The sequence below is a fragment of the Colias philodice genome, chromosome 15 (assembly GCF_061535455.1).
Source record: "Colias philodice isolate Cphi_HAF_F1 chromosome 15, ilColPhil1 Martin Lab GWU primary, whole genome shotgun sequence".
In the NCBI taxonomy this organism is placed as follows: domain Eukaryota; kingdom Metazoa; phylum Arthropoda; class Insecta; order Lepidoptera; family Pieridae; genus Colias; species Colias philodice.
Window position 1 is genome coordinate 6,097,687 of NC_143100.1, and position 19,324 is coordinate 6,117,010.

The 19,324-nt window shown below is 32.1% G+C and overlaps 3 protein-coding genes across 3 annotated transcripts; 2 read left to right on the plus strand and 1 right to left on the minus strand.

Annotated features, from left to right (window-relative positions):
* The first annotated feature begins 807 nt into the window (after nt 1–807).
* Ufsp2 (UFM1 specific peptidase 2) lies at nt 808–7,142 on the plus strand. The gene is made up of 10 exons (XM_089703706.1): nt 808–948; nt 1,164–1,385; nt 1,855–2,082; nt 2,553–2,726; nt 3,019–3,118; nt 3,278–3,424; nt 4,119–4,241; nt 4,375–4,633; nt 4,859–5,112; nt 5,588–7,142. The coding sequence occupies exons 1-10, from the start codon at nt 910–912 to the stop codon at nt 5,797–5,799; spliced, it is 1,758 nt and encodes a 585-aa protein (XP_089559832.1). The 5' UTR covers nt 808–909; the 3' UTR covers nt 5,800–7,142.
* Nucleotides 7,143–9,192: 2,050 nt separating this feature from the next.
* On the minus strand, nt 9,193–15,636 carry ZnT49B (solute carrier family 30 member 9). The gene is made up of 12 exons (XM_089703712.1): nt 15,061–15,636; nt 14,767–14,966; nt 14,310–14,382; nt 14,107–14,236; nt 13,773–13,911; nt 13,266–13,421; nt 12,976–13,087; nt 12,619–12,829; nt 11,898–12,015; nt 11,686–11,760; nt 11,401–11,514; nt 9,193–11,159 (listed from the first exon to the last, which is right to left on the minus strand). Exons 1-12 carry the CDS (start codon nt 15,449–15,451, stop codon nt 11,115–11,117), a joined length of 1,764 nt encoding a protein of 587 aa, XP_089559838.1. The 5' UTR covers nt 15,452–15,636; the 3' UTR covers nt 9,193–11,114.
* Nucleotides 15,637–16,677: 1,041 nt separating this feature from the next.
* LOC149482246 (uncharacterized) lies at nt 16,678–19,323 on the plus strand. The gene is made up of 3 exons (XM_089704525.1): nt 16,678–16,827; nt 16,868–17,286; nt 19,056–19,323. The coding sequence occupies exons 1-3, from the start codon at nt 16,682–16,684 to the stop codon at nt 19,181–19,183; spliced, it is 693 nt and encodes a 230-aa protein (XP_089560651.1). The 5' UTR covers nt 16,678–16,681; the 3' UTR covers nt 19,184–19,323.
* Nucleotide 19,324: the final 1 nt, after the last annotated feature.

A 19,324-nucleotide genomic window follows, 5' to 3' on the forward strand; every position in this document is an offset into this window, starting at 1 on the left:
TCACTGCCGCCACGTGATCATAGTGATGTGACTTGACCAATGCTGTACTCGATAGTTTACAAGAAGAACTATATTTTAACATATTATTTATTTAACTTTAAAATTAAAACTCTTTTAAAAATAAATTTGTGGTGTGTTTTGTATGATACACTTTCTAATATTATAAATGCGAATGTAATATAGTGTAAATGTAAAGTACAATGTACAATTATATTATGTAATGTTACGATATTATATTTTAACCGCTAAATTGATTTTTGAAGATTTTAGTAGGTATAGAATTGATAAAATTTAATAAAAAAATTATTAATATTGTTTATTATTTCATTTTAAATTGTTAATTATTTCTTATTCTTATTAAACTTTTTTTAAATACTTTTATTATTTGATTTATTAAAAAAAATAGTACTAAATCTTTTATTTTATTAACTTTAATATTTAAGAAGTCCACACGTTTTTTCAGATATTCTAATTAAACACTAGTTAATACAAGACATAATATTTAAATGGAATAAACACACTTTATTCAGTTGGCAAACAAATTTAAAATTTCATATTTATACTTTATCCATACATTTCTTCTTTAATAATACATATATTGAACATAAAATTTACCTATGATACATATTTATATTTTATTTACATAACTTATTGATAGCTCAACACGTAATTGATACCTACACATCCCTATTTGTCACACACACATCTTTATAGTATCTGTAGCTCATCTGCCTACGATGCGCACAATGCAATTTGTGCAATACACGCGCTCTATACTACTGTAATATAATATACTCTATCTTTTCATTATTTACAACTGTGATTTTCAAGGAACAAAATGTAAGCAGGTGTTTGTACGCGTTTGTACTTTGTGGTATTGTTATTAACTGGCAACAGTAATCATTAAAGATGTCACCACGTCTCAAAATATCAAAATATGTTATTGAGGTAAAATTTTAATTATAATATCGTTTAGATGCGTTTTCATATTACCGATCTTATTAAAATGATATAATTACTTGTAAACCTATGTTTTGTATCTATATCTCGTTTTTAATTTAAAATATAAATTTACTTTACTATACGTCACCATCGCGGTCACGGTGTCCTAAGTTAAGTTTTTCAGACTTTATTTAAATATAGGAAATATCAATTATTTTCAGAGGTTGTCGAATATAGACACAAATGAAACGACAGGATGCTTATACGGACTTATGTACGACGGCTGTTTGCTCGTGATCGGCATAAGTTTAGAATTATTTGAAACTGAAAAGAAAGCGTATAATCAATTACTTTTATCTCTACCGGCCGAAATAGAGTTATGTGGCGTTGTTAAATTTAGTGAAACATCAAGTGTTGAGTATAAACCGAAGGAGATACTGCAGGTAATTTCACTTATTGTGTACATTAATATGATCCCACAAGTCCTAAATTATACAAGAAGAAAAAAAGGCAAATGCTCAATGCTCAACTGTTATAAAACTCAATGTTTTAAAGTTTTCAAGTTCAATCATCTAATACTCTTCTCTAAGTCTAACAATAAAATGAACATATAAAACAACATTGCAATGAACACCCTGTATTTGTATGTCATGAATAGATATGGAACTGGTTTATGTAGGCACATCTTTTGTCTTCCTTCCGAATAACAAATGGTGTTTATGCGACTGTGAGGGTTGCTACAAAGCTCGTAAGGTTTCGCATCGCAAAATTGTGTTTTAAATAAATGTGAAATATTGTTTTCTAAAAAAAAAAGCTTTTTTATAATTATTTTCAACTGAGGCTGACTTATTATTCTTAAAATTAGTGTAGAATACACCATATAAGCAACTTTATGAATTTCCGTTTTTACAGGATGTAGATATTACAGATAACCCATTATTTATCATAATTGGTAAGGATCAAGTAATGAAAGCACATTTCTTAGTGCATGAAAAGTTTGAAGAGACACAATATGAGGTTTTTGAATCAGAAGACCTTTGGAAACAGTTCCTTCATGTGAGGTTAAACACAATATTACCTCTCACATGTGAAGCAACTATCCCAGGTGTTAAAAATACACTACAAAATAAAAGGAAGAAGGTATGTAGATGATAAAATTCATATGACATTAATACTGCACTGCATTTTTTGTATTTTTAACAGGTTTTGTTGTATGAAATGGTTAAACATAAAACAATAATATAATTAACCCATTGACCACCGAGCGGCCCGATCGGGCCGCGACACAATAGATTTTCTATTGTGTCTGTGATTCGGGGACTGAGGGATTAAACTAGCTTTCCGCCCGCGGCTTCGCCCGCGTTTTAAGAGAAAACCCCGCATAGTTCCCTTTCCCGTGGGAATTCCGGGATAAAACCTATCCTATCTCTCAAGTTGGATCGAACTGCACATGATGTGCGAATTTTATTATAATCGATTAAGTGGTTTAGGAGTCCATTGAGGACAAACATTGTGACACGAGATTTATATATTATATTAAGATGTCTTTGTATTATCTATTTAAACTTTCAATCCTAAAGTTACAAAACTTTTTTGTAATTTAATTTCAGATTGCTTCTGGTCAGGTATCGTTTCAAATCAATGGCAGCTCAGTGTATTTGTTTGGAGTGGCCTCAGATGTTGGAGTAACAGGCACTAGTACTGAGGCAAATATAGGAGATCTCGTTGATTCTATGAGCCCAGAACAATCATCGAAGAAGAAAAAATACAACATTCATAATGTGGTTTGTATCTGTGAATTAACTGTTATCAAAAGTTACTTACTGAGTGTTTTAAACAAATTTCTTAGAGAATTCCATAGCTTGATGAATTTAATCTTATATCTATGAATTTGGATGTTTGGTAGGTACCTAGTACTTACCAAACTATGTAAAAGACATTTTTTCTTTAATTAGAAAGAAAGTAGTTATAGTACTAGTTTGCATTAATTAATTAAACAATTTTTTATATAATGTGGGTTATGACTTGTTTTCATGGTTATATAAAAATTATATATTTTATGTTCTTTTTTTGTAGGAGGTACTTTCTGTGAGCTTAGTTATGAAAGCAACAAAAGACATATTATCCGATAAACTTGTCAAGACTGCTGTAAAAATGATGACTACACAAAGAAAACGTAAGTTAATCTCATGTTTATAAAACTATTTCTTGAAGTTAGACTTTCTTTACATTTAATTTTTATTTTAATTCAAGTTTACATAAATTAAACTCCAAAAGCCTCATAATGGATTCGAATTTATTACTACTTCATATAAATATAATATTTAATTTTCAGCTGCCTTCTGTATAAGTATGCCGCTCAGAATTGATACACTGGCTATGATTCATCGGAACACGAAACTCTCCGAGCTTTATAATGTATTGGTTGAAGCTGCGTGTCGCTCTCTTAGGTTATTGGAAAGTGTTCTAATTGAGCAACTAGGTAAAGTATATTATTTCATGTGTATTTTTTTTTGCCTTCAAGGATTAATTATATTTATTGGCTTATACATATTATTATTTACTAGCTTTCCGCCCGCGGCTTCGCCCGCGTTTTCAAAGAAAAACCCGTTTCCGTAGGATTTCCGGGATAAAACCTATCCTATGTCCTTTCTCGGGTATCAAAATATCTCTATACCAAATTTCATGCAAATTGGTTCAGTAGTTAAGGCGTGATTGAGTAACAGACAGACAGAGTTACTTTCGCATTTATAATATTAGTATGGATTCACTATGTAATGTTGTCAATATTTAGAGATATTAATTCCCTTTGAAGTATAAGTAGTGCCTAATTTTGACTATTCACACATTTTTTGAAAAATAAAAATAAAAATTCCAAAGACTAATATTATTCATTTCTATTAAATATACTGTAAACAGTACATAATTTCATTGATATTTTTCACGACAATTGTAATAAGATCCGTAAGTATTTAAAGGAATTATCTTAATTTTGTTTATTTTTAATTTTTTTGCTTTGTGTACCACATAGTGACTTGACTCAAAAATCATGTTGTGTTATCCTGTAAATGTTTGTCACAATTGTAATTTTTTTTTTGTTATATAATGTACCCAAGCTAAAAGTATTGTTGTGACTAATGTTAGATGACCTAAATAAATAAAATAAAATAAAACAGGGCAGGAAGGTATTGGCGATGGAGCCGGTCTGCGACTGCCTGAGACATATCACTACCTTCCTCCAGAAATTGGACATTTCATTACCAGAGTAATGCCAAAAGGGATACCTGATGAAACTATGGGTGAGTTTTATTAATAAAATTAAATTGAAAATAGCTTTACTCACATCTGGGAATATCTATTAGAACAATATCAATTTTTTAAAATTAATTTATGCAATTACTTGTATTCCATTAATTTCTAAATTATTTTCAGAAAAAGAAAGAAGCCTCCTGCACGAACAGTTAGCATTACCGCAAAACAGACCGATATTCCGACGAGGAAATGCGTATATCTTCCACAGTTCGAAGCTAATAAATCCGCACGAAGCTATTGTGCAACAAATCAAGCCTAATGTGAAAGTGGCTTTAGTTCGAGGCAGATATATCTATTACCATTACATGCAAGATAACTTTAATGATGATGGGTGGGGTTGTGCCTATCGATCCATGCAAACTATATTCTCTTGGTTCAAGTGAGTTATATTTATGCTAATGAGTAAATATATTTAGAGAATTTAGATAGTTGCAATTTTATCTTGTTATTATATTACATGTATAATTTATAAAGGAATTCAGTTAAAATGGACATAACCAAAATTCAGTTTACAGCGTTTTACTCAAAACTTAGATAAACTTTGTACATTAAGTTTTAACGAGTAGCTCTATTCATACAACTAATATTTCTAATTAATTTGCAGGTATCAAGGATACAGCTCAATAGATGCACCAAGTCATAGGGAAATACAACAGTGCCTTGTTAAAATAGGCGATAAACCGTCTTCGTTTTTAGGTTCTAAGCAATGGATCGGTTCCACAGAAGTAATGTTCTGTCTAGACACATTAATTGGTGTTCAATCTAGAATATTGTTCGCAAACACGGGTACAGAGTTACAGAGTTACACGCCGGAGTTAATTCATCATTTTGTACAACATGGAAGCCCTATAATGATTGGTAAGTTTTTGCCTATAAATTTAAAAAATTATTACCATTAAACTGAGTGTGTTGTGTTTTTTAATATAAAAGAAGTTATTATTCTTCTGTGTAAATTCACACATCAACTCTTTGATTTTTAATTCAGTTACATTGTATTGTTCATTATGGTACAGGAGCTAGTAACGTTTTAAAAAAAGTCATTTTAGTATAGTTGGGTTTCTGATATACTGTTTCTCTTGCTATTTCGGTTAGAGTCCGGGCTGTCTGACTGGCGGTAGTGGTTGCATTTATTAGTGCGCACAGGAAAATATCCGTAATTTAAAGTCATTTATTAACACGTAATTTTTAATCTTTTGCCTTTAGATAGATCCATCAGACATAAATTTTTTATTGCAAGACGTTTTTTTTTTCGTTGTTAAATAGGTGCCATACGCAATTTTTTATTACAAAATAATTAAAATGTCATCGAAATAAGTGAAATAAGTGATTTCAGGTGGAGGTGTTCTAGCTCACACCATAATAGGAGTCGAATATAATGAAGACAAAAACGAAACCCGATATCTGATCCTCGACCCGCATTATACAGGAGCTGATGACATACAAACGGTTATCGCTAAGGGTTGGTGTGGTTGGAAGGGCGCAGACTTTTGGAACAAAACCGCGCATTATAACCTCTGTCTGCCGCAAACTAAACAAACTGTTTGAATATCGCTGATAGTCTTATACATTCTTTACGACGTATGATATAAAGGAAAGGAGAGGGAGTTAGAAGATCGTGGGAAAACAAAAGTTAAAAGGAATTGCAGAAAAAATTGTCTATGAAATAGAGCAAGACTTTGTGAAGGAAAATCTGTCTTCAATTATAAAGACTTCCAATTTGATCAATAAAATCTATCTTGCTCATTACGTTAAAATTATATGTAAAAGCATCGTAAATTGCATTTATGTTAAACAAGCATTTTAAATTCAATCATGTTTGCCGATTCTTACGTTATCGCGTTAAATTTCACTTCTCTTAATAAATAAAGAACATTACATAGCGAGTATAAAGACCATAAAATATTGTACATTGATCACCACAAGCAAGGTTTCTGTCACAACAATCAATCAAGAAAATGGCGATGTTTGATTGAAGTATAGAAATAAAAGATAAAGTGAACAATAGCAATAATATATTACAAATTAAATTCTTTGCAAATTGTAGCCGTAGAATAATTTTTAAAATCATTTACACATTAGTGTTAAATTACAATAAGAACACCAAACTGAGCGATAATTTCTAATGCAATAATTGTGATATAAAAATAGTGTAAGCTGAAAGTATTTAAGCTCAATAGTTGTTGTACCTAGTTGGTATCTACGCACTTAAAAATTGTAAGTATGACCAATTAGGTTGTTTTAAATGATATTGATTGAAATTTTGGTCTTTCGCTACACTATTAGAAATTGTAATCAGTGGTCATTAATTGTTTATCCATAAGTATTCTGGCCAGATAGTAAACAGCTAGCTTTACGTTCAAATCACAAATGATTATGTGCGTGTTTTAAGACTGTGCGGGTTGTGTACGAACGCAAAACAATTATTATAAAATTATTTTCAATTAAGCAGGTGCTATTATGAGCATTTTATGGAAATCCAGTCTTCTCAAATTTAAAGAACCAATGAAGAAAGAAGAACGATTATTGTATTCTATTCTTCCGACTTCGTTGTAATATTGTAACATAATTTAATTCGATTGTTTATAATTATAATAATAAAATTCGTAAATTTGTCTGGTTATATCAGTGCTTTATAGATTTTATACACCAATAAAATTCCATCCATACATTTATGTTTAGGTTTTATGTATTTGTAAAGCTAAATATAAGATACTTTTGTACCGTAATAATGCGTGATACATACTTTAGCATGTTTTTTTGTTTGTTAATGCAGCATTGAAATAATTTCATATAACGGAAATGTTTTATTAGTATGACTCACTATCTCAAGGTTATAAGTTTAATGGAATTGTTATATTTTGTATCAAATAAATTATTATTTGAATAAAGTGGTTTTATTCTCATCAGGCTAAGTCCCAGTCTGCTTATGCAGCTGCAGTGTTCATCAAGTTATTTCAAATTATCATTTTATGAGTTTCATTCATTCCCTCTGCAGAGACGGGTTTAGATTATAATTCATTAAGCTAACCAATGATTAAAATTCTTGTACTCTCTTCTATTCTTTGCTTAATCCATCAGTCCTCGGAATCACAGACACAATAGAAAATCTATTGTGTCGCGCCCCGATCGGGGCTTACGGTGGTCAATGGGTTAAAGGTACTACGAACCTCGACTTTTAGATTGAATTCTAGATTTAACCACTGAGCCTGAAATCTGTAAGTACTAAATATTCTTATTAGGCATTAGTTCAGCAATGTTTAACCCTAGAAGCCTAATCTACGCCTGCGAGGCGTACAAAAATTCGAATATCGGATGTCTCTTTCTAACGGTTGAAGCTAGCGCGTCGTACTTTTTAGTTATCTCAGTGGCCGACGGGAGCTAGAGGACGGTGCCTGTATCGTTATGGTAAGTCCCGCCATTTTTGATTTATCGAAGTGTTGCATGCCTGCGAGACGTATGTTTAGGCTTTGTGTAACTTTTAACTAAGATTAAGTGATTTGACTTTTGATTGTTTTTCGTGTATTTTATAATATCTTTTTTCGGAATTGTTTCAGTTATAAATATATTACGGTCCAATCTATTAAATAAAGACGACATTATCGCAATTTTGAATGGAGAAGGCAGTCCTCACGAGGATTCAGGTTCCGAAGTTGAGGATGACCATATTATCGACGACGTTCAAAATAAGGAGGTGTCTTGAGTTCGTTGCGTCATTACAATAATCTGGGCCTTCTGCAGAAACTAATCCAACCATGAATTTCAAAATTTGTGTGTAATAAATGTAAAAAAATCTGTGTGTGGCGAGCACAAGGTTGATTTATGTGTAGTGTCGTCCTAAAGTTAAACTAATCCTTTATAGACCGGTTAGTTGTAATGTTTTATCTAAAAATATATAATTAGCGTAAAAAAAATTGATACTTTATAAAAATAATATATGTTTTAAGTTGATTTTGAAGAAGTAAATTTTTTTGTTCCAATTTATGCATATTGTTTTTTATGTTGTAATAAACAATTTTGATTATAGTTATAATTGATAATAGTGTAGTTTTATTTTTAGTTTATTTCCCAAATTCAAATTTTCGCTTCATTAAAACAATAATAATTAAATAATATACCTAAAATAATGGCTTTTATTAGTGTACGCCTCTGAGACGTATATTAAGGCTTTGTGTACGTTCCATATAGATTAGGCTTCTAGGGTTAAATTCGCCGTATATAATAGCTTTCCGCCCGCATAGCTAAAGGCCTGAATAAGAAACCTCTATAGTTCCCGTTCCCGTAGGATTTTCGGGATCATAATATGATCCCGAAATAGGACATATTATGTCCTTTCTCAGGTCAATATTTCTACCGAATCGTTTATCGTGGCAGTAGTTAAGTATTTCTATAGCTTTTAGGTATATTATACTGGTGCATAACTATATCACTGCCAAGTATCATAAAAATCAGTTCAGCGGTTTTCGCTAGTAACAAACATTTCCATATTATATTCTATGAAAGATAGGTACGATAGGCGTTTTCGCAATAGCGCGCCGAAGCTGGGTATGTAAACTACGATTTTAACGTTTTTGTGAAGTTCCAATGCGCATAGAACAACGACCAACTCCCAAAAACTAAAACTTTATTCCCGTTTTTTGAAGTGAAAACTTCTTTAGCGGCATTGAGCACTTTTTCTGTAATTCTGTAATGGGTATAAAATCTTAAACTCGCGTCAGGACACGTGACCTGATCGAAAAAGCTTAAGACGGATGGATATCAAACATGCTCAACGTTAATAATCAAGTTTTCACTTCTGCCGGCACTCCCGGAGTGCCACCCGTCTTTTTTTTTTAATCGCATCGATCAACAGTAAATCTTTTTCAGTTTCAACAGTGGACAAGATTTACTTTCGATTCAATAAAATCTATAAGTATCAAAATTTGTAAAAATAATAAGACATTATAATAATAACAGATTTATTTACAAATCAATGTTTCTTAAATAATACGCTATACTTAACAATAAAGCATATCCATTTATATACAACATCACAGAAATCAGGTTACAGCTATGAAATTATAGACAGGAGAGGAATGAAACAAATATACATAAATATATTTATTTTTGTATTAATTTTTATTGTTTTATTATACCTATAAAACGCAGTTGTTGCAACAACAAATTTCTATTCTATTTCAGAGTCGGGGTATTCACTAAGTTTTGGACAAGATTTAGTTAATAATCTAGTCTAGTTTAAATCCATTTTATTATATTTTGTAATCAATATTAAACAATCACCTCAAAAATCATTTTTATATTAATATGATTAGTTGTTAAAGAAATAGATGAATATTGTCTTTAATTTGTCCCTGGGTAAACCATTCACTGCTTTACGTGGAATGTCTTCTCTCGTTAAATAGAGAATTAACTTTAAAGCTGCAATGCATTCCCAGTATAAATTAAGGAATTTCAAAGCCGAACCGATTATATATTAGTACATTGAATATTAGACCGGGAGATACTGACACAAAATTTCGAGTCATTTGTAACAGGATGGCGGTTCTACAGGGTTCTTAGTACGCAATGACAAAAAGAAAAACGATGGTGTGAACGCTGGTACCGGCGGCTTAGTCGCGTGGGCGTTAGTCGAACTCGTCGGAAAAATAGCGAAAGTCAAACGATTTGTAACACAAAAATTTTAGAATTTACCGATAGCCCATAAAAAAGAAGTAGGCGGTAGTGTCATGCCATACTTTTCCGGTGTGACTTACAGCCCGCCATACCGACGCGAATGTGTTGATTTAAATAAAACAATTATTCAACCATTTGTATCAGGCTAACTTTTGCACAGGTAACCATCGTCGTGCAGCCATTGACGAAAATCGCCATGCCATACTTTTCGGACGATTCCAAATGGTCGCCATACCGCCGAAAATCTGCAAAAAATTTTTATTTCGCCAAACTTTTTGTACCAGTATTGCATTTGGATTTTTGGAGAGTATTTGATAAAATGTGACCATTATTATATTTGCCATACTTCTAGTAGGGGGAAAAAGTGCTGTCATACTTGAAAAATTAATTTAGTATTAATTTATATAAGCGAAGATTTCCAACACCTAGATCTTTGAAATTTTGTATTTATATTCGTTGATCCTCAAACTTACAGGAAAAATAAGTGCCATACTGTTACAAATCGTTTGACTTTCGCTATTTTCCGACGAGTTCGACTAACGCCCACGCGACTAAGCCGCCGGTACCAGCGTTCACACCATCATTTTTCTTTTTGTCATTGCGTACTAAGAACCCTGTAGAACCGCCATCCTGTTACAAATGACTCGAAATTTTGTGTCAGTATCTCCCGGTCTATATACATAGTATAAATAAGCAACAAGCTCGCCATATTAACCTTACACATTAGTTTTAAATCTTTATTTAAATAATGTTAAGGCTTTTTATCATCAAGTGGTGAAATAATTTCAATTCAATATTAAAACCAAATGAATAACTTATCATTTGTAGTGAAAAAAGGTTAGAGCTTCGTATTGCTTTTTATATTTGTATTGAATTATTTGTTATACATTAATTATTAATTAAACAACACGCATTTATTGGGTGTACAATTTTTTGTCGCATTATTCGAGGCGCATATAGTATTAACAACATAACAATATTGATGTCGACGCAAAAGTAGAGAGTAAATAAACGCAACATAAATAGCATCTACAATATGTCAAAAAAATAATATTTTTTTGGTGTCAAAATATATCACATGATTTTCGGATATAATTTATTAATGTGACCGTAATTGAAACCTATTTATAACTATAAATCACTCCACTTTAAATCATTAATAGCTTACAACTCTTTTTATAGCTGGATCATTAAAGTATCTCCAAATCACAGTGTCGAATTTGAGGAAACTTTTTCTGAAACAAAAATATTTATATTAGAAGAATTAAAAAAACCTAGGTACTTATTCTAACATCCCAAAACTTTTACAGTATTTGCTGGATCTATACCGGAAATGTTTATTGGTATTATTCTAACACAAGCCTCTTATAGAAGTTTTGTCGTTTCAAGTTAGGAAATATAAATAAAACTATCATATTCAATAAACAATTGTCAATTAAATTAACAACTCTTCGTCTAATATAATTAAGAACTCACCCTCAATTTTAATTCTATCCTATCTATTTCCCCTCCTAACATATCAACAATGTTCTCGCCATGTTTCAGGAGGAACGCTTCCACGTCGTCGATCGTTTGAATTTTCTTCATATCCTTAAATGGAAAAAAAATCGAGTGTTATTTTTTGTGTTCTGGTTTCTGGGATTATAACGTTACGGGATTATAACGTTTATTACTGGCGAAAACCACTGAACTGATTTTTATGTATAAGTTTATTCAACTAAAATATATTTAAGATATCTCTGTACGATTTGCTATACTCACTTCCAACAAAGCATTGAGATCGTGTTTTTCCAAATATGACCTTGTTAGAGCTCGCCCATCGAAATCAACTTCGGCCTGAAAAAAAATTGTAATTTGAAGTGTAAGTAGTGTAGCTATCAATTTAATTTTTTATTTTTTAAAGTACATACTTTAAACAAATATCAAGACTATTTTAATAAGTTATACTAGAAATAGTGTAAAATAAAATTTACCTTGTATCTAATGAGGTTGCTGCCAATATCGATTCCCTTCACGTCATGTATAGCTCGAATCATGAAGTCGCGCTCCAACACGCTGTTGATTTCATCCAGTTGCTCTTGACGAATGGATCTGTATTAAATTAATAATTTTACTCTGAAGGATACTCTTAAATTATTATCTCTGTGTATTTTGTGCTTTAGAAAATTAATAAAAAATTTTCGTTATAAAATGTCAAAATGAGATCGCATACACACACGTGCACAAACAAATGGAGCTCACCGGCCAACCAGCGCGCCCACGTTGCTCAGTATGATGAACGAGGCCACGCCCCCCAGCAGCGTGCCCACGAGCAAGCAGCCAATCGCGTCCGGCAGCGGGCTGCCCGTGTACTGCGAGATCGCATACACGTGCACAAACAAATGGAGCTCACCGGCCAACCAGCGCGCCCACGTTGCTCAGTATGATGAACGAGACCACGCCCCCCAGCAGTGTGCCCACGAGCAAGCAGCCAATCGCGTCCGGCAGCGGGCTGCCCGTGTACTGCGAGATCGCATACACGTGCACAAACAAATGGAGCTCACCGGCCAACCAGCGCGCCGACGTTGCTCAGTATGATGAACGAGGCCACGCCCCCCAGCAGCGTGCCCACGAGCAAGCAGCCAATCGCGTCCGGCAGCGGGCTGCCCGTGTACTGCGAGATCGCATACACGTGCACAAACAAATGGAGCTCACCGGCCAACCAGCGCGCCCACGTTGCTCAGTATGATGAACGAGGCCACGCCCCCCAGCAGCGTGCCCACGAGCAAGCAGCCAATCGCGTCCGGCAGCGGGCTGCCCGTGTACTGCGAGATCGCCATACAAGTGCCCGCCACCACCACTCCGGCTACTGCCGCTGTATCCTCGAATAGGACCACGTTCACTGATGGGTCTGAACTGCGCATTACTGAAAAAAGAAATGAGATTCATCATGTTTTATTTGATATTTGTTCATTTTTAATTTTGTTAATTACATGTATTTAATATCCTTCATTCAAAAAACCTAATTCTACTAATTTAGAAACAACCATAAATTATGATTAAAAATCTTACTGTATTCATATAACGACATATTAGCTTCTTTTGCCCCTTTCCTTATAGCGCTAAGAGCCACCATTAAAGTTGCACCTTCTGACACCACAGCGCCGCCAAGAACGAAATAAGCCTACAGAAAATAAAGTTATATTTAAATTTGAATAATGAGATAGCATCTAAGGCAAAACACATAAGAAAAAAAAAGTATGAACAGTTAAACTTAATAAAGGAAATTGAATTTATTGGTAAAAACTAGGTTGTGAATTAAAATAAACATGCATGATTACTCATCTTTTTGAAACAATTACCCAATAAAAATCATGCAGTGGTTGGGGATCAATAATCCCATTGACCCCATGGTAGAATGACAAGCCGCAACCCACGCAGAATATACCGACACCCGATATCAATGACGATACATATCTCATGTTTGTATACCCATATGGATGATCAGGATCTGCTATCTGAAATTTGTGGTACATTTTATTTCTTTTTTTTTATTCTGCCGCATAATTATACTGAGTTAAAAATACGGGTGACATTTTTCTATTTGTTTCCATAACAGTGGCCTTACAGGAAAAAGGAATAACTATAATATGATAATATCATATTTGTACCTTGTTCTTTGTACATTTTATATTTACCTTTTTAAAAACCTACACAATTTTGTTATTACATAACAATAATTTTTATGAGGTTTAAGAAAAATAATCTTACTATTTCTTTTATTATGTTGAGAGCAATTAAGATTTTTATCTTAAACAAAGTCCAGATGATCATTGCATAAAATATTAAATCTAAAAATTTTAAATTACCTGCACTGACTTGTGAATTCCATATGCCAGAATCAACTGATTCACTGTGTCAGCTAGAGAATGAATACATTCTGAAAATAAGCTGTGTGATCCTGTGTACAGCCATGCACACAGTTTAAAAAGAAAATTGCATCCATTGCTGTAAGAAAAATATGACACGCTATAGTTACAAAATAATCGGAGTCAATAAACACTTATGATTGCTTGCAATATACTTTGTATTCTTTCATAAATAGGAAAAACAAATATTATTAAATTAAATTTTATACTTTTAACAAACAATTATAAGTTGTAGTGACGAAAATATAACATGACTCAAAGGTATAAATATTACATTCCGATTGCAGTAAGTACAACTCTGCCTGAAACTGTTTTCAAACCCATTTCTTCAACCCCATGCTTGAGACGCTTGTGACCCATTTCTCTCCTATAATTCCTGAGCCTTCTTTTAACGGTAAATACATCTGCAAATAATCAGACTGGTTACATAAAGTCCTTACATACATTTCCATTTAATTCAATATAATAATTTATAACCTTGTTCATATCTCCTCCTATCTAATTCTCTTCTTAGAAGTTCTTTATCTAGACTATCTTTTGACCCCCATACCTAAAAATACCAAGTAGAAAAATACTATGTAAGCATCCAAGAAAAAAAATCAAGAAATTGTTAATTAATAAAATGCATACATAATAATTTATGATTCTGGATTGTTTTAATTAAAAATAGGTGTGATATATAATATTCTAAAATGGAGACATTTTTATTTCCTTTTTAGTCATGGGCAACAGGCACACTCTCCACACAGCCTAGCCAGCAAATGTGTGATCTAATGTATGCAATTGCATTTGTGTGAATGGGCTTTCAATGTGTTGGACTGTGTATGTTGCAATGCTAAAACACTCATTCACACTGTGTGCAGTGTGCCAACCACTTTATATGAAAAGTATTTTTTTTTTATATGAAATATTTCATATGATTCAGTATACTTACTTCAATAGCCTTAGCTTCAACATCTTTTCTGTAATAAACAGTTATAGGTGGTTCTGATTCATAAGGAGAACGACGAAGCACTTTAGGCAAAGATTCTAGATCTGTCTGCTTCAGTAAGTACTCTGTCATTGCACGCATCGGTGTTATGAAATTCCTTTCAGTGTAAGAAGCAGAAAAATCAATTAGAAGTCTTTTCTTAGCTGCAAATGCAAAATGAATATAATATAATGTATGTAAAAATAATAAATTGTTATGTAAAATGAATAAATATTTTAAAAATAGTATTTCTTTTACTTGGTTGTGCAACGGCTTGACTAGATGCATTCGATGCAGATGTCGAATCTTTCGACTTCTCAATAGTCACTTTAGTTACTTTATTATCATCATCAGTCTCAGTCTTTACAGTTATGTTATTTAAATCTCTCTTTTTAACTACGTTACTAGAGTCCCTCTGGGGCTCATTTTCTTTTACTTGTTGCTCTTGTGAATTTCTTATTTCACTTTTACTATTGACGTAGGCAGATATGTGCAAAAATCTACTAGATTTTCGGTTACAGGCTATAGTAACTTGTACTTTCCCACAATTTATTCTAGAAGCACTGAAATATAACGGAGAAACACTTTTAATCTGAACATATCGCCTTCCTACACTTCGGCAGAATGCTGAAGCTGCAAAAGGTATCATTGTGAATCTTCTATATTCTTCGTATATTGGATATTATTTCATCGCATTATGGTTTTGTGAGGATGAATATTTAAATTAAACGAAAAGAAGACTTTAACTAGATATTATTATTTTAATAAAATTTTACTATTTATATTTACGAAAACCTAAAAACCTATATTGATAAAATTGCTGTCATATGTGACAGCCGACTTGTGTCATACACAAACACAATAGAGTAAAAATATTATGGTATTAGTCAGTTCTTTAAAGAAACGAATCTTCAATGGCGGCGCTTATCATTCCCTCTCGCTCACACACGGCCGTACGGTATGCAAAAAAAAAATGGAAAAATAAAATCACTAAAATGTATTTGATTTTCCCTATAATAGTTTTTATCATAAATTTACAATGACAATTATGCATTTGCGAAAGTAAATAATGTTTTCTTGGAATTTGACAAAATATGTTCTTTGGGAAAAGTTGTTCAGTTTTATGGGCTTATTACAAGTATTATGGGGATTTTATTACATTCTGTATACGTAAATATGATAATTCATATAAATACACAAATACAATAACAAAAAAGTTTGTCAACAAACAATTTGAAATAATTAATAAAATAATTATCAATTTACGTTATTTTTATTTTCTTTTTTACTGATCCTACCATCTGTCAAAGTCAGCTTTGGCCGCCATTGAAGATTCGTTTCTTTATTGAACTAGCTAATACTTACACACGCTGACACAATTTTTAATTTTCTTATTTGCTCGTTTTCGGTTTCTATGTGGATCGTGGGTTCATAACTGTGGTTCATTATTTAAAGGCTGTGTTTAAAAGTCATTAAACTACAAGCATAAATGCTTGTAGTATAAATATGAATGTATAAAGTTAACGGTTCATAATATTTTAAGATTCGTAGCTCTTTCATATATCTACAAGCCACTGACCTCTATTAAACAGTGTGGCTGTGCGTTTAGTAGAGGGTCACTAGAGGGTATTGACCACCTTGATTGTGGTCTCGACCCTTTGCAGCGCGAGCGGCGAGGCCTAAGGGGCGAGGCCTAAGGGCGAGGCCCACACCGCGGCCGCGCCCTGGCCCATGCCTTCTACCGCCCCTGTACTGTATGTGTAGTAGATGGAATAAAAAATGAAATGAATGAATTTTTTTGAAAGCCTTTCGATTAGTCCCATTTTTTGTCTAGGAGATATAAGTGTTTTATCAACACAAAATTATTATTAATCTGAGCATGTTGTGTTGTCTGTCCAATTCGAGCTTGACAGTTGACAGCTGCTCAAAGCTAAAAAACCCGCCGAATCGACCTCGCTCGGTGTTCGATTTTCGCATCGGTCATCGTTTTCGTCGGTGTAGATCAACTCACAAGTCACAACTGTAGTGTAAACGTTCTAACTTCTAACCTCAATATCATTGCAAGTATTATAAAAGTTTTCCAAGTGACTGCTATAAAGAAACGAAAAAGATATCATATTCTCTATAAATCTTGTACTAATCTGAAAATACTAGAAATGCCTGCCAGCAGTGTTGATTTGTATCATATGCATGATGCCAAAAATAATTTTGACGCCATAAGGCCAGCACCCGTATATTGCAGTGAATCTGATTATTTTATGGGCCCTTGTCGAAATGTGCACATATCAACAAATTGCTATTATGGATATCACGACACCAGTAAAAGATCTGACAATGAAAATGAAAATACAGACACAGAAATGCTTGACGTGACAAACAAAGCTATGCAAACAACGAAGTCATCGCTTAATCTAATAGAAAATAATGCAAGAAAACGGAGTGCTGATGACAGCATAAGCCCGGCAACGAAACGCCTTCGTCAAGGTAAGCATTTATTAAACGTATACTGTGGAAGCCTCATTGAATTACCTACTTAAAAAATCAATAATTAATTTATTACTTAAATTTGTATTTCAATGAGGATTCTTGAATATACGGTACATATTATTATATCTTTTGCTATTAATTTCAGAGGATTCCTTTTTATTTATACGTAAATAAATTGAAGTGGGAAGTCTTAATTATAATTTTTTTAAACTGCTTTCCACATTTTTGTTTTAATTTTTGTTGCTTTTTCAATGTTCAGTATTTTGTATAAAATGAATATGTAATTGTATTTCTTTCAAGTAGATATAAAAATTTATAAGTACTTTTTACAAGTTTCTTTTGAATAATATTGCCAATAATGTAGTGTTTTGAAAACCTAAATCATACATAATATAGTAGTTTGAAATTGAGTCTTAAGTATCTACTTGGAAGTATTTTATCCCACTTTATCTGTAGTAGTAAAATTGTACATTAATTTTTAGTCATCATAAAAAAAGAAGAAGGTTCTCAATTTGTGTTCCATTTTCTTTTAAATAATAATTTGTAGTTATTATGTATTGTATAGCAAGCTACTTATGTATGTTGCCTTACAGCCTTTTTCTATATTGTTAATTAATGATTAACCCATTGAGTCCGAACGGCCCGATCGGTCCACGACACAATAGATTTTCTATTGTGTCTGTGATTCCGGGGCCTGAGTTATTAACACAACTTAATAAAAGTTGTTTTTTGTAAAAACTTTTGTGAGATTTAAAATCTATAAATGTATGTGTGTCCAAAAATTGTTTTACATTATAGGAAAAGGTTTTTGTGATAAAAGCAAAAATAATTTAGAATACTATAAAATTTTAGCAAAATTATACCTATATGATAAATTTTAATTAATTTTTTTTTGTAGCTCATTATATATTATAACTATGGTCTATTTTCTATTTATGTATAGGTATTTCAATACCTGGTTTTGATATGTGTTTTATAACTTTATTAAATGGTAGTAGACTCACAAAATAAAGATTTCATTATTTTGCATAAGAAATTGTCTCCCAAATATGATCTTGCACTGTTTGAATAAATAGAAGACAGGGAATAGAACTATGTATCATTAATTTAGACACAAGGTCTATGCATTGACCATTTAATTAAATTGTAAATAATCAGAATGTTTAATTTAGGTTCATATTAGTTCAAGTAATTTGTTGTTGACATACAAATATTGAGACTTTTTTGTTATATTGAATAACAATATAAAATTTATAAGCAAATAAATATATAAAACACATTATAGATAACAAAGAAGACTCATTGTTTATTATATTATGTTCATACTAACTTACTTCACAATTCATTATACTTAGTTTTTTGTACAACTTGAAAGATTTTCTGATATTATGTAATTTTTTACTTATGTTAACTTCAAATACCTATAAGTATCCTCTATGCAATTAACTACTAATTATCAACTGTACATTTTTATGTGGGCTCCTCTACTTATTTGGAAAAGCAACAAAATCTAGGCGAGACTTCCTACAATCGACACTGAGGGCACACTATGACAGAATTCGATTTATTTCAGAGGTTATGGTGCCAACAACTTCCAACTTCAACCCATGTTTACTGCGTCCAACCCACAACAATCCAGATATTTCTCGTTGTCTCATGGTCCATATGATATAGCTTTATATAAAGTAAAATTTACTGTTCAAATTAAAAATAACATAATATATTAAATGTTAAAGATTATTAAGTAATGTTAATTTTATCTGCAGAAGTACAAACAATGAAAAGTAATGAACCTGAGACAAACGAGAATATGCAATTGGATTCAAGTTCAGAAGATTTACTGGAGACACTTTATTGGCATTTACATGGCGGGAACTTTTATCAGTGTGTGTGATTAAACAAATTAAAAACCTAACAGTGATTAATTGAGCCTAAAAGACTTTAAGTTCTTAAACATTATTCTATAGAATAAGAAATATTTTTTCAAGTATTATAACTTCAAGGGTTTTTCTTAATAAAGATAAACTAGGAAAAG